General features: G+C 38.5%; 1 protein-coding gene across 1 annotated transcript in view; it reads right to left on the bottom strand.

The window, feature by feature from the left end:
• The window catches only part of TTC33 (tetratricopeptide repeat domain 33), a 44,683-nt gene that overhangs the window by 4,158 nt on the left and 26,241 nt on the right, over positions 1-14,284 (bottom strand). Inside the window, exons 3-4 of the mRNA XM_042453787.1 lie at positions 8,852-8,933; positions 6,896-7,027 (exon numbers count right to left, since the gene is read on the bottom strand). Of these exons, the coding sequence (XP_042309721.1) occupies positions 6,896-7,027; positions 8,852-8,933 (214 nt within the window). The remainder of the gene's footprint in view (positions 1-6,895; positions 7,028-8,851; positions 8,934-14,284) is intronic.

The raw sequence follows: 14,284 nt of genomic DNA, 5'->3' as shown, positions 1-14,284 counted from the left end.
TTGTTTGCTTTTTGGTTTGATCAACTGCCATTGGTTTCCAAGGAATGGGTATGTGGGTGGGGAAAAAACTATATTGCCAGTGCTTAGATATTGGAACAAGCTGGACACAACACACAATGCAGCTCAGCTCTTCAAAGACACCATCTATCTACAGCTGTTAGCATCAAGGGCTCTTTAGACTGGAAGTAAATATGAAAATATCTGAAGCATTGCAAAACTACACACAAAACTCTTGATTCATTTCTTTAAAAATACTCCTTTGTGGAACCCATTTGTCACTATACTACTTTGTCAGTAAAATCCCATCTGTTCTACAATTTTACAAAGCTGTAAAACTGTAATACTAAGCACATTTGTTCTTCCACATCTCTAAACTAATGCATGCAATTGGATAAAAAGCATTCCAGAGGCAGATATAAGTCTTTCAGGGATACTGAAATGAAAACATTAAATAACTAATGCCTCATTGGTCATTGAATTCTGGTCTTTGTCACAGACAGGGCACCTCCTAAATATTCCAAAGGAAAAAAACTCACTTGTTTTACGTTTGTGGGCAATCCCTGTAAAGTTAAAATATATTAAGGGAACTCCCAGTTAAAATACAGCAGAAGTACTGCACAAAATTTAGAAATCATTCTTGCAATTATTTTGCAAGCCTATCTGCAAGGATTTATTAAAAGGAGCTAGAGGTTATGAATTAAATACCAATGCATTACTAGCCAGCTATTGGAAAAGACTTAACCTTTAAATCAGGGGACATGGGAGGCAGTTCATTATGATTCATTCAGTCATTTTGAAATTGTTTTAAGACTGGGTGTTCTAAGACTTTCTATCAGCAAGAAAGTAAAACTAGGTAAAACTAGGAAGGACATTGATTTCTTGGTTGAAAAGAAAGATTTCTCTTGGGCCTAAAAGGGCCCAGGAAGTAGCCCCTAAAGGGCATGGATGGTCTTTTTATTTCATTTTGAAAAACTTACAAACTTCAGGGTCACAGTGACAGTAGGACTGTCAGAGTAAAATGTGGAAAGGGCTCCTGCATCTTTAATGGTTGTGTAGAAGAGGGAATTTCATCCAATGTTGCTTGTTACGTGGTTGAGTGACAACGGACACCTGCTAAAATTTTCTCTTCTACATAAGTATATGCAACCGCTCAGGTTTTCAGTCTGGCCACCCTGTGTGAAAGCCAGTTTGTCTCCTTAGCACTGAGCAATTGCCACCCCAACTTTGAAAGATTACAGTAGCTCCTTGGTATCCATTGGGGTTTTGTTCCAGGATCCCCATGAATACCAAAATCCATGGATGCTCAAGTCCTATTATATACAATGGGACAGCAAAATGATGCTCCTTATATAAAATGGCAAAATCAAGGTTTGCTTTTGGGGGAATATATATATATTTATATATATAATATTTTCAAGCCATGAATGCTTGAATCTGTAGGTAAAGAATCTGTGGATATGGAGGGCCAACTACGCCAGGTAGTAAGTATATAGAGAAATCTTGTAGCACCTTTGAGACTAACTGAAAGAAAGAAGTTGGCAGCATGAGCTTTCATAGACTTCAGTATACTTCCTCAGATGCATTTAGTGGAGTAGAAACCAAGGACAGACATATATATGTCACTGGTATGTGAGAATGTCTGTATGTATATATATATATATGTCTGTCCCTGGTTTCTATTCCACTAAATGCATCTGAGGAAGTATACTGTAGTCTACGAAAGCTCATGCTGCCAACATCTTTCTTTCAGTTAGTCTCAAAGGTGCTACAATATCGAATTGTACCAGATAGGTTATAGTCAGATGCAGAAATGGCAAAGCTATTACCCTAGAATTTATTCTGGAAATAAATTTTTTCTGGACTTAAATTTTATCCATCACCACCCTGCCCCCAATTTAGGAATGATTAACAGAAATGGATAGACAGAACATATGGTCCCAATTCAACCTGAATGCCAGTACAGGGGCCAGCGGTACATGTAGCTCTATCCATCAACAGTAGCTACTAAGGAGCTCTACACAAAGGAATATGACAAGTTTCCAAGGGACCTCACATTTTCAAAACCAATGAAAACCACTGACTTCATGCAGTTGTACCAGGTACAAAACAACTGTTGCAGGAATGGACTGTGTGACTTTTAAAAATTAGTTTCTTAGGACTTTTTCAATTGAGCTATCATTTCTTTTGTAGACTACTGAACCAAGTCTTTCTCATAACTAGAGGTAACAGTCTTCTGAGGACACCAATAGCTGAGAACTATGATCAGAGTGACCTGTGCTTTTGAAAAGTGGTGTCCTTGGTCATACTGTTACCCATGCTGCTTCATATAAATTTTGGTATAAATGATAGCCCTTCATGACTCCTAGATGAACTCTAGTAGCCTGTCCGCCATTAAGAGCAAAGCATGAGGACATGTACACCACCCCGGAGGGAAATTCCTTCATGATCATATCTAGATAGTCCAGGGAGTCGCATAAGAAGATTATCCTAAGACCTGGAAGAACAAATGTTTGCCTTTCCTGAAGCTATTGCCCCCTCCCAGGGTCTGTTGTCCGAGCAGCTTAAAGCCATTGAGACAATCAGACACAGACATCCAGGTGAAAAGAAAATAATTAAACACCTTTGTTTCGGCCATCAAACATCTTTGCCTGAGGTGAGGTTTCGCCCTATAAAAAGTCCAGACTTTGGCTAGTCAGCGCACCATTTTGAAAGGTCTACATACTCCACATCAGTCAGACCTCCGTTCTGGTTGCTGGCATCTCTGCTCAAACCCATGCTGCGGAGCAGACTTGTCCCACAATCCCGCATCTCATTCGATTCCCAGAGGGAGTCTACATTCTGGTACATATCACCCTAGTGAAGCCTGAAATCCTTTCCCAAGCTCATCCCTGATTTTCCTGAGCCTTGAATGTATGTGTGTGTATGTGCATGCAATGAATGTGTTTTCCCCTATTTCAATAAATTAGGCATCTAGTTATTAAATCTGTCTCAGCTCCATTTATTGGAATTTCCTGGTCTCTTGGTATAAATAACGGGAGGGCGATTCCGTAGGGTCGTCGTAGCCGGTCCCCTCTTGTAATATTTGAGCTAATAACAACAATAATAAAATTCCCCTAATCGGACCCTTGGCTACAGTACAATTAACCATGAAAACAGAAAAATGTTATCTCTGGAAGGGTCAAATTAACCAGAGAAGAAATAAATGAAAAACAGGCTAGCATAAACAGAGGAAATAGGACTAGGTTTCCCAATGGATAAATGAGCAATCCTTCCATCACATGTACATTATCCCACATGTTGAAGACACAATTCTTTGATGACTGGCAGTCACTAAAATGTCAATATGTTCCACAATCATCCAGTATACTCCACAATGTTGTGTTTCCATTATTTCTGCAATACTAAATAAGAGGATTATTAGTGGCATGAGCACAGATATACCACTAGATAGAAATCTTCCATTTCTCATATGCTGTTTTTGCCTTGTTCTGGAAAGCCTAGTGGATTCCTTAGACTTTTCACTGAATAGTACAACAAAAAAGATACTTAAAATTCCAAGGTTGACTAATGAGCAAGACTAAGATAAACATGACTACAGAAAGATTAAAAAAACGATAATTTAAAGGAATAAATGAGGGGCTATTTTTGGTAGCTGGCCAGATGGAGAAAAGGACAGAATGTTAAACAGCTGGAAATGATTTCATATTCTGCACGAAACAGGGATTTTATAAAATTATTTATTTCATTCTCTTTCTTCCTCCACTTAATAGTAACACTAGAACTAAATAATAACTGTAGCAATCATGTAATAGGGATACACACAAGCACCCACACCCACAATTTCTGTCTCCTGGTCTTTCATTGTTTAGTAGGAGAGAAGTAATTTTGCATCCAAGCTGCTGTGGTTTCAGAAGCTTCACCCAGCCCTTCTCTTCCACTAAACTGGTAGCAGAGGAAAGGCGTATCCCTTGTCTAACTCTGCACTGCTGAAAAGATGGAGAAACAAAAATCCATTCAACTTTCTGAGAAATGGACACTGTGTCCATCAACCAGAATTTAGCCATAGAAGAAATGACATCCTTCTTGAGTATCCTGTGAACATCAAATGATAGCAGTGCCAATTAAACCCATTTCCATTCCAGGTTGTAACACAAAAAAATATGGAAAAGTCAAAGGGAAGGAGGATAAATATTTCTGCATGGTGCTGTTCAGCCAATGTTAATACGTTTTCAGTGTGGAATAGGACGCTCTGCAGTTTTTGTACAACAGAATAACACAGCCACACCTTTGGCAAACATAACGCTTCATTGCTTTACAGTGTGAAGAAATTCAAAGCAAAATTATGATGTTATACTACTAAGAAGAAATGTGTACTGAATAACAAAACTACAATGTGTTAACTGCCTTACTTACTGCCTGGACTGTATTTGTATTACTCAGTGCAGACTATCTGACAGACATTATCTCCTGCTACGAGTCTGCATGGCTCCTGAAATCCCAAAGAGAGGCCCTTCTTTCAGTCCCACCCACTTCATAGGCACGGTTGGCAAGAGCATGAAAAAGTCCTTTTCAGAAGTTGCCCCATGACTTTGAAATTGTTCCCTAAGGAGGCTATCATGCCCCACGCTGTTGTCTTCCCACTTTTTTAAATTCAAACTAGCTTTTAAATCTGACTGTTTTTAAGAAAATGGCTGTTAAGAGGGTGTTATATTATTTAAGATGGTATTGTTTCAACTGTTTTTAAAGTGTATGCTTTAAATTATTTTAATACAATTAATAGTTTAATTTTGTTTTAATGCTGACTTTTTATATGTTTTTCATTGTATTGTACTGTAATCACCATTAATTGGTAAACTGCCTTGAGTCCCAATCTTGGGAGAAAGGCAGAATATAAATAAAGATGAGAATATGTAAACATAATCTGTCATTGTTAATGGTCATTGTTACAAATACAATTATTGCTATCAATGCTTTCTGTACTTAGTTTCACTCCAACCCACCCTTAGGCATGTGAGCTCTGTTCCTGAACCTCTAACCTCCATGCATCTGACAACGTGGGCTGTAATCCACAGTCTCAGGCCATTAACAAATCTGGTGTTACATGATTCTTTGTTGGTTTCTGCAATAAACAAACATGTCTGGCCCTTTGAGAACAGTTCCTACGGTAGCATTTCAGAATACCTTATTAAAATTTGGTCCATGTGAACTGCTAAATTGTTATTCTCCGTCAATGCTTTAAGGGCTCTATTTTAATTAATCTAGCATCCTTATTCCCATAGCAACCAGCAAGCAGATCCCTCTTGAAAGTCCACAAGAAGGGAAAAAAACCCTTCTCATGCTATTGTTACCCTGAGCAACAGATGAATACAGAAGCTAGAGAGGCTAATTTTGAATTGCAGGGTCATTTTGGTGTTGTAACTGTACACCTACTTTCATCTGTGGGAAACAGCATGGTAGAGAAAAGTTAAATCATGCAAAAAAATAAAGTGGGAGGCCTCACACTAAGTTAGGTACTAGGGAACTCCGATATCCTCCAGTTGTCCCAAATGGGCAAGACAGTCATGATTTATCCTCTCTAATCCCATTGTTTCAGCTGCTTTTAATATGTCCCACTTTCTGTCTCCTCCTCTCACTTCCCCCCTTTGTCATTGGCTTACTGCCATTTGTGCAAACCGAGTTCAAAATGCAAAAGTAGTTTGCACTCAGCTAACTCAAGAGGAGAGGGTGGAATCTTGCCCTTCCCTGTAGACTCAGGCAAAAGCAAAGTGCTGCAACCTCTCCTAGCTTGAGTGTTCACCCTTATTAATAACTTTTGCCATCTTGACCAAAGTCTGATGTTGCTTGGCCATGTGTATCTCAGTTTTCATCTGTGAAATGTTGGAGACTATGGACTATGGTTTTCGGTTTCTTATTTTATGTTGACTGTCTGTTTGGCCAGTAGTCAAATCACCAAATTCTTCAGCTCTTCACAGAAGAGCCAATGCAAACATGTAGGGCTGATCTACATGTCTTGTTCCTTTCTTTCCTGGGTCACCTTCTCACAAATAAAAACATCCCAAAGCCTGCACCAAACAGGGCTGCAAACAATTACAAGAAAATTTCAAGGTAGCTGATCTCTATCTATTCTAGGAATAATCAGAAAAGACCTGACCTATTTTAACTAAGCGCTTCAATTCCAAATAATTTCCATAATGTCAAAACAAAGGAAATGTTCTTTGTTATGCTCACCTGGTATCTGAAATAGATACAAGCAACATAAAAGCATACAGTATATTTCTTCAGTTAGTAGACAAGTTGCCCCAAAGGAAAAGTGTCCTTGAAACAGAATGAGTCCCTTCTGATCATTTTTCCACTAGAAAAATAATCAAAATACCACCAAAATTGCCCTTCTTTCTGTTGTTCTCTCATAAATCCCATAAAGATCTTGCTGTTTAAAAAGAACATATGAACAATATTGTGTTTCATAGAAGGTATCTTGAGTTCTCTCCAGTGTAACCTAAGGCTGATTTGTGAAGTTATCCATCAACAATGCTCAAGATTGTCCATTTGAATCTTGCTCATTTTAAAAACAGATGGTTCTCTTAAAGGGTAGAATGCATGATGTTGCAGGATATATCGATCTCCTTAAGTTTAAAAACAATAGTATGTGTTGTAAAAATCATAGCTAAAGATTGGACACATTGAGGGGTTAGCAGAGAAACCTTTCAGGACAAACTCCATCTTATCATTAGGTGAACAATACACGATAAGACATCATCAAAAGAGAAGGCATTCAGGACAAATTTACCTTTGTATGTATTACTTTTTCTCCTCCTAAAGAACTGCTTGAAAAATACTTTGACACATGGCTGCAAGACTGCAAATGGAAAACTGGCCTGCCTGCCTTTCCACTTACCAGTGTGATTTCTCCTAAACCAAGCTGGGCACGACCCAGTGTCTGCCAAGCCTCCCAAGAGTGGGGATCTCTCTGGACAGCCATTTCTGCTGCATGCACTGCAGGGAACATTTCCTGCAGAGACATGAGGACCTAATGGGGGAGAAAGAGCAAGACTTCTATCAACCAGTGCAATTGCAAAAATCAAAGTTCAAAGGTGAAGAATTTATGTAGACAGCTATGAGTTAGAAGGGGGCCTCCAAGAAAATTCACATCTGCATTGATTTAAATTGTGTGTGCACATTGCTCACACATACACACAGAGCTTTCTCAGCCTGGTTTTCTTCTAAATGTTTCCCACATATTTAGCCAATTTGAAAATCTAATTTAATGACCAGTTTATAAGCTATTAAAGTCAGACTCCTTTGAATTCCAGTATCAGTTAGAAATTCAGTAAACCTCCAGTGACAGAGAGCTCCATACTTGGCCTTTACCAGGGATTACCAGAATGAAGTGCCTATCAATGGGAAGAGGCTCCAAGGAAAGGCAGATAACATAATTCCTTGCTTGCCTCACAGCATTAAAGATGTGGCTGAGAACATAGGGAGGCAGAGATAGAATTAGAATCCAGAAATTTTGAATGAACCCATGTTTCATAAAAATGTTTTAAGTGGAAAATTGATTCACTAAAAATAAGTTATACTACACCCTTTAGAAATAAACTCAGAAAAAATGGACAATACAGGCAAGTCATTTCTACATCCAGAATATTTGGTTTGTTGATCTCAACCAAAGTGGACATAGGAAAGCTGGTAAGTGGGAAAGACTTATCACACACCTAAAGCAAGTTGGATGCTTTCAGAGCATGTGGCAGAAGCCTGTCAAATAAGAATGTCTCTCTCCCTTCCTCTCTTTGCCACCAGTGAGTATTAATTCTTTCCATGTGACAAGGGAAATGGGAATGAATTAAAACAATTACAGGATACTGCTGGTTGTAAAAATATAATGTGGGAGCTTTTTCTAGGTCTTGTTTGTGTCATATCTCCATCTGAACAATGAGCGAAGAACCATCCTACATTAAAAACTGGAAAGCAGCAGTACAGTCTGTAACAATGAAACCTTCACCTTTGCTTTCAGGTTATGTCTCCCACATTGCAGGTGCAGCTGTTCACACATTGACTCATTGTTTAATCTTTCATCAAACAGTCAGTTGAGGCTGTGCTTAATAGCTGGGAATCATGAGTGGGAATAATGTGCCCACCACATGCTGTTGGACATCTACTCGCAGCATTTTTCATCACTGGCTGTCAGTATGTAGAGAGATGTTGTAGCACCTTTGAGATTAACTGAAAGAGAGGTTGGCAGCATGAGCTTTTGTAGACTAAAGTCCACTTCCTCAGATGCATCTTTCAGTTAGTCTCAAAGATGCTACAAGATCTCTCTACATACTGATTCTACAGACTAACACAGCTATACTGTATCTTTGAATTCCATCATGGCTACGTTGAAGTCCAATAACACCTGGATGGCTGCATGATTTTCACACTTGGTTTAAAGCAAGCAACAACAACATGCTGGTCCTCTTTGTGATGTTCGCACCCAACCCACACATGGACAGAATTCTACATGTCTAATTGACTCAAAAACATAGTACATTGCCATGTAAACTATGTATGTACCATTTTACATCTCTCTCCTGCTTTAGGTGAATATTCCTTAGAGGACTTTTTTTTATCCAAAGAAATAGTCATTTTTGTTTCTGTTGGTTCCAAAATTAAAACACCAGACAGGGGTACACTGTTGCCAATAATGTTATCAAGTTATTTCTGTTCTGCAGTTTTACTGGCAGTGCTCAGTTGATGATATTATACTATATATTTCCTCTACTTTAGCACCATTTTTGCTTGCATCACAGAGTATGGCCAGAACAAATAAAATAAATACTGTATTCAGATATGTCCATGCTCTCAGTATTACCTGTGATTTCATCTCATACAAGGTAGCATCCTCTGGTGTTAACTGAAGTGCTTCATCCCATTTGTGAACAGCCTCTCGGTACCTATAGGTTGCAAAAACAATAGTACATTCTGACTAGATAGATGCAGAGATGTGAAGTGAAAAACGCTACATTTTCCATGGCAAATTTTCCTATCTGTCTATCTACCTATCTATCTCTTTCTCAACCGAAGCACATATTTGTCCACAATTGTCTGGGCTATTGTATTGTAACCAATCAAGTTAGATGGAATATGACTGTCTAGTTATTCTTCTAAGGAGATAAGCATTGACAAACCCTAGTCCTCTGAGGAACAGACTATTGAATGTATTACTAAGCTTGCTTCTATTTCACAAAATCTCTTGCTTCTCAGTCACTCAGGTACAAGTAAGTAATCAAAATAAAATGTGATAAGTTGTCTGTGCTCACAGACTGCCATCCATCCATTAGTGAGGTGGTGATGGTAATGGAAATCAACTAGTTGTTCTGAATTAGTCTTTCCAATTAGAACCAGAACTGATAAGAAATACAGAGACTGAATGAATGAATCTGAAGGTACTACAGCTTGACCTCGGGAAAATAAAAGTAAACTATTGATATATCAGGTAGGCTATCTTTTGGTACGCTTCTTTAAAAAAGGTGGTTTTTTCATATGCTGCCATTCTTTGTTAAATATAAAAGAAGTATATGTTATTCTCTTTATATTATTACAAATATTGCAAAAAAAATTCTACAGACAGCCTTGAATATGTTTGAATATATAATGTAAACTAAATATGGTAAATCCAATACCATTGCTTATAACACTGGAAAAAAATATATTGGGGGGGGACTCCCATCACTGGATGTATGAATGTTTAAAGACTGCTTTAAATTATTTTTGCTGTTTTGCCAAAGAACACAAATGGCTTTGAGTAAAATAATTTCCATGCTCACATCTCATAAATATTAAGTGACAGCCTCATCATCGAGTAAGATGAGAAGTTGGGAAGTCTAATTGGGATTTACCATTGCATTTCCCATTGCCATGTATGGATGTGAGAGCTGGACAATGAAGAAAGAGGATAACAAGAGAATCAACTCATTTTAAAGATGTGGTGCTGGAGAATACCATGGATGCCCAAAAAGACAAACAAATGGATTCTTGAAAAGATCAAGCCTGAAATCTCCCTGGAGGCCAAGATGATCAAACTGAGAATGTTGTATTTCGGTCGCATCATGAGAAGGCAAGACTCATTAGAAAAGACAATAATGATAGGAAAAGTGGGGGGAAGTAGGAAGAAAGAAAGACTGTAGACCAGATGGATGGACTCAATCAGGTAGGGCATAGGTAGGACCTAAGCAGAGCAATGAAGAACGGAGGGGCTTGGAGATGTCTCATCCACAGCATCACCATGAGTTAGGGTTGATTTGAGAGCAGTTAACAACAGCAAAATTCTGCCCATCCCTGTTCTAACTGTACAAGCAATGGCACGATCTGGCTGGTTACATATTGGGGAGAAATAACAACTTTTGTTTAATTGTTCCTCTGCTTCTGAATCTCTGATAGCTTCAAGAAGTAATTCTAAACAAATTGTTGAGGATATTATGCTCTTCAAAGAATGGCCACAGAAACATGCTCCTACAGTAGTGCTTTACCACCAATAAAATTATGAAGGCATGTCCCACAGGTTTCTGCTGTACTACTGGATAAATAAATACTAATTCATAACACCATACTGATGTAAACTACACCTGTGGAATATTAAGCAAAACTACCAAAATGAAGAATATGTTTTCACTATCAGAAACAACAGACTTTAAGGTAGTTTTTTCCATTTAGAAAAGTCATCTTTATTTTCCTAAAAGTACAACTCCAGCATTTTTTTTTAAAAAAACCAACTACTATCTTACAAGCATAAACTATGTTTAGGGATTATACATGTGATTGCGTAGTTAAATAAATACACCAAAAAAGCTCACAGGAAATGGGAGACAAAACATGCAGAATACTTAATGTTGGACGTGCTACTGAAAATATCTTGAGGACAAAAAAGGACAGCCATTAAATTGCTATGTTAAATTGTTGATAAAACCATGGCTTTTGCACTGTAATAAAAGTTAAGCTCCTTTAGGCCTTACACAGTCAGCAAAATGAATGCAAAAATGTAGGCTAGTCTCCATGCCAAACTGGACGACAACATATTTTTCCCTATGTAATATTTGAATAGAAACATTTACCAACTTATTAAAAAAGAGACTACCAGTGGAAAATACATCTGCATGCACTCTTTAAAAACAACAATTTCAGTAAATCTGTGTCAGCTGCTTCCTCTGTACCCCGGGACCTGGATTTTTACCCCAGTATCTGGATTAAGAAAATTCATGGGGCTGTTATAAATTGACAGGTAGCTTGAAGGCTTTTAAGAAAGCCCAGCAGTAAACCATTATCCTCATCTTTATCCTCTTAACTTATATCCCAACTGGTTCCTAGAATTTACCGTAGATTCAAACTGGCCCACAAATTAAACAAAATGCAAAACAGCTAAAACGGAACATATCAAATGTCAGCTTCGGTCTGGAATTAGACTATCAGTAATATTAAAACAATTTAAAAAACATAATGAAAAAGAATTTTAAAAGCAATCAAAAGCAGTACAGTTTTTAAAAGCAGAAGAACCTATTAAAAGCCCTTTCTTTACAAACATTCGGATCTCAAACATTAACAGCAAGTGCACTCATGTCTGGGTGTACAAGCTGAGGTTCTACTTAGCATCCATGCCTCATCTTGTACAGCAGCTGCTGCTTTTGGACCAATCAATTCCATGGCAACTGGCAAGATTGCCATTTCCATCACCTGAAAATAGCCATCACCTAACAATTCTGTGTTCCCTGATATGCTATCAGGTTTGTTACAGCTTAAATCTGACTACGTCCAGAGGTAAATATTCCATATCAAATATTACTAACATATTTGAAGCCTCAGAGCAGCTGGTGTTTCCAATGCTGCACAGTAGAAACTTGATTATGTATACATTTGCAAGTGACACACATCACACAGTAAACTTTTGAATTCTTTAACTTCCAAATATACTTATGACTAGAGGTTCCAGGTGCTATTTGGTCGGTCTTTCTTTCTTTCTTATCTAATGAACAGGCTGGGCAATGGTAAAGCTTTTCAATTGTTTCATGTTTAAGGCAACACAATCTTCCGACAATCAGAAGACAATATTAGAGTATCCACCACATGTTCCTTATACTTTTTTTTAAGGTATTGAAAACCTAACTTAGGGCCGAACCAGACCAGCAGTAAGTGCTGGCTTGAGGGCAGCAAGGGGGCATGGCATTTATATGACGTACACCCTGATGCTGCCCTCAAGCCAGCATCACATCGCCCGCCCAGATGGCAGGCAGCGTTGCAGCGCTCCAGCGGCACAGCATTCAGACACTGCACTCCACAGGAGCACAGAAGAGCTACTGCCGCAGCAGAAAAGGCAGTCTTTTTCTGCCCCAAAACGGAACAGCATTTTGCTGCTCCTTTTAGCATTTCAGGGTGATAAAATGGCTCCAAGCCCTCAGCCAAATTTACATCCCATGAAAACCACCTCTAATTATTCCTTACTTAAGACAACCGTATGAAATCCATGGGGTTGCTGTAAGTTAACAGGTTACTTGAAGGTGTACAAGCACATGTGTGCGCCTCAGCTGATCTACTTCACCCATTTGTCGTGAAGATAAAAGAGAGAGGAGGAGAATTATGTATGCTGCCTTGACCTTACTGGAGAAAAGATGACATATAAATATAAACAACATATAAATAAAAAGCTGGTACATGGCAATAAGCCCCACTACATCTGGCCCAAAACTTTTCATGTCTTCATGGGAAGAAGGAACACTGGACAAACTTTTATGGCATAACTGCAGCATCTAAAGGGGGCCTCAAAACTCTGGACTCATTTGTGGGAAAGCAGTATGAGGAAAGTATGGAACTGATTTTAATTGGCTTTACTCTTACATAAAAGGAGATGAAAATAATATTTCCTTATGAATAAGAACCAATTACCACTTCCACCAGAAAACTGGATTAGAAAATTAGATGTCCAAAAAGGTCTCCAATAGCTAGAATTTCACACACACACACACACACACACACACACACACACACGACGACAACGACTAAGGTACCCATTGAAATTTATGGGTACATAGGACAGAGCCATGACTAAGTGATGAAAGAAGTCTCCACTACATGTAAGAAGTTCAAAAACACAAAAACGTGTGAAAGAACTACTATTCTCTCATTCACATTTTCAATGAGTTTGAACAGAAAATTGAAAACATTCACCAAAACACTGCTGGCAGTGTGTAGTGCTGGTTACCATTCAACGGTTTTTACTGTTTAACAGCCAAAGTAGATCTGATGTGAAAAGATTCAAATGCAGCATTGTGGAAGAAGTGAACACTGCTTTGTTGCTAATCTAGACGCTTTGTTGCTAATTTAGATTACTGCACACACAAAAACAAAAATGAATTAACCATTTTAAAAAATTGCTGGTGATCCAATGGCCCATTTCCTGACACTCTATCAAGTTATTCAGGTAAAGAGCTATGCTACAAAAAATTAAACTAAGGTAACTTATACATTGTAAGCCTCTTAGGGAGTGCTAGGTTCGCTATGAAGCGGTATAGAAATGTAAATGCTATTGCTATTGCTAACTCTAGTTTCTCTGGTTCTGTCTGTTGGCTGTATTAGAGTTAAGGCAGAGGGCAGGTGGGGAGGGTAAAAGTATATTAGTTACCGTATTTTCCGGCGTATAAGACAATTGGGTGTATAAGACGACCCCCCAACTTGGTTTGGAGTTTGGGATATACTCGCCATATAAGACTACCCCTCTTCCAATGCACACCAAATAAAAATTTAAAAAAACATCAGATTTGATTTCAATATGGTAATTTTAATTCAAATGCTTATGACATGCAGGTACTTAGCAAGAAAACTTGTTGTATACAAAGCCTGCTTGGATTGGTCAACTCTCCCTGCCTGCCCAGCCTTCCCTGTCTCCAAGACTATCAGAGCGGTATTGCAAACACGGCTCCTTTTTTCATACCCCGGGCGTCCCGGACGCCTGCAGCTTGCTCCGTCCTTCAGTTACATATGCGGCGACTGCAGATTCTCCAATCTGGCTTGGAAGTTGCAGCACCTGCCCTATAAGATGACACCCGGCATATAAGACGACCCTCGACTTTTGAGAAGATTTTCCTGGGTTAAAAAGTAGTCTTATACACCAGAAAATACAGTATTTGTAACTAGTTACGTATAAGATCTGTCTTTAACTATGGCTAAGGGAGAATGTGCATTCTGTCTGCAATGCTCACAACCATTCCCTACTGACCAAGCGAAACACACAAAGTAATTAGGCTATGATTGTACTTCT

This window comes from Sceloporus undulatus, chromosome 2 (genome assembly GCF_019175285.1).
Source record: "Sceloporus undulatus isolate JIND9_A2432 ecotype Alabama chromosome 2, SceUnd_v1.1, whole genome shotgun sequence".
Taxonomy (NCBI): Eukaryota; Metazoa; Chordata; class Lepidosauria; order Squamata; family Phrynosomatidae; genus Sceloporus; species Sceloporus undulatus.
Note: the sequence above shows the minus strand (reverse complement) of the source record. Positions and strands in the feature narration are given on the sequence as shown.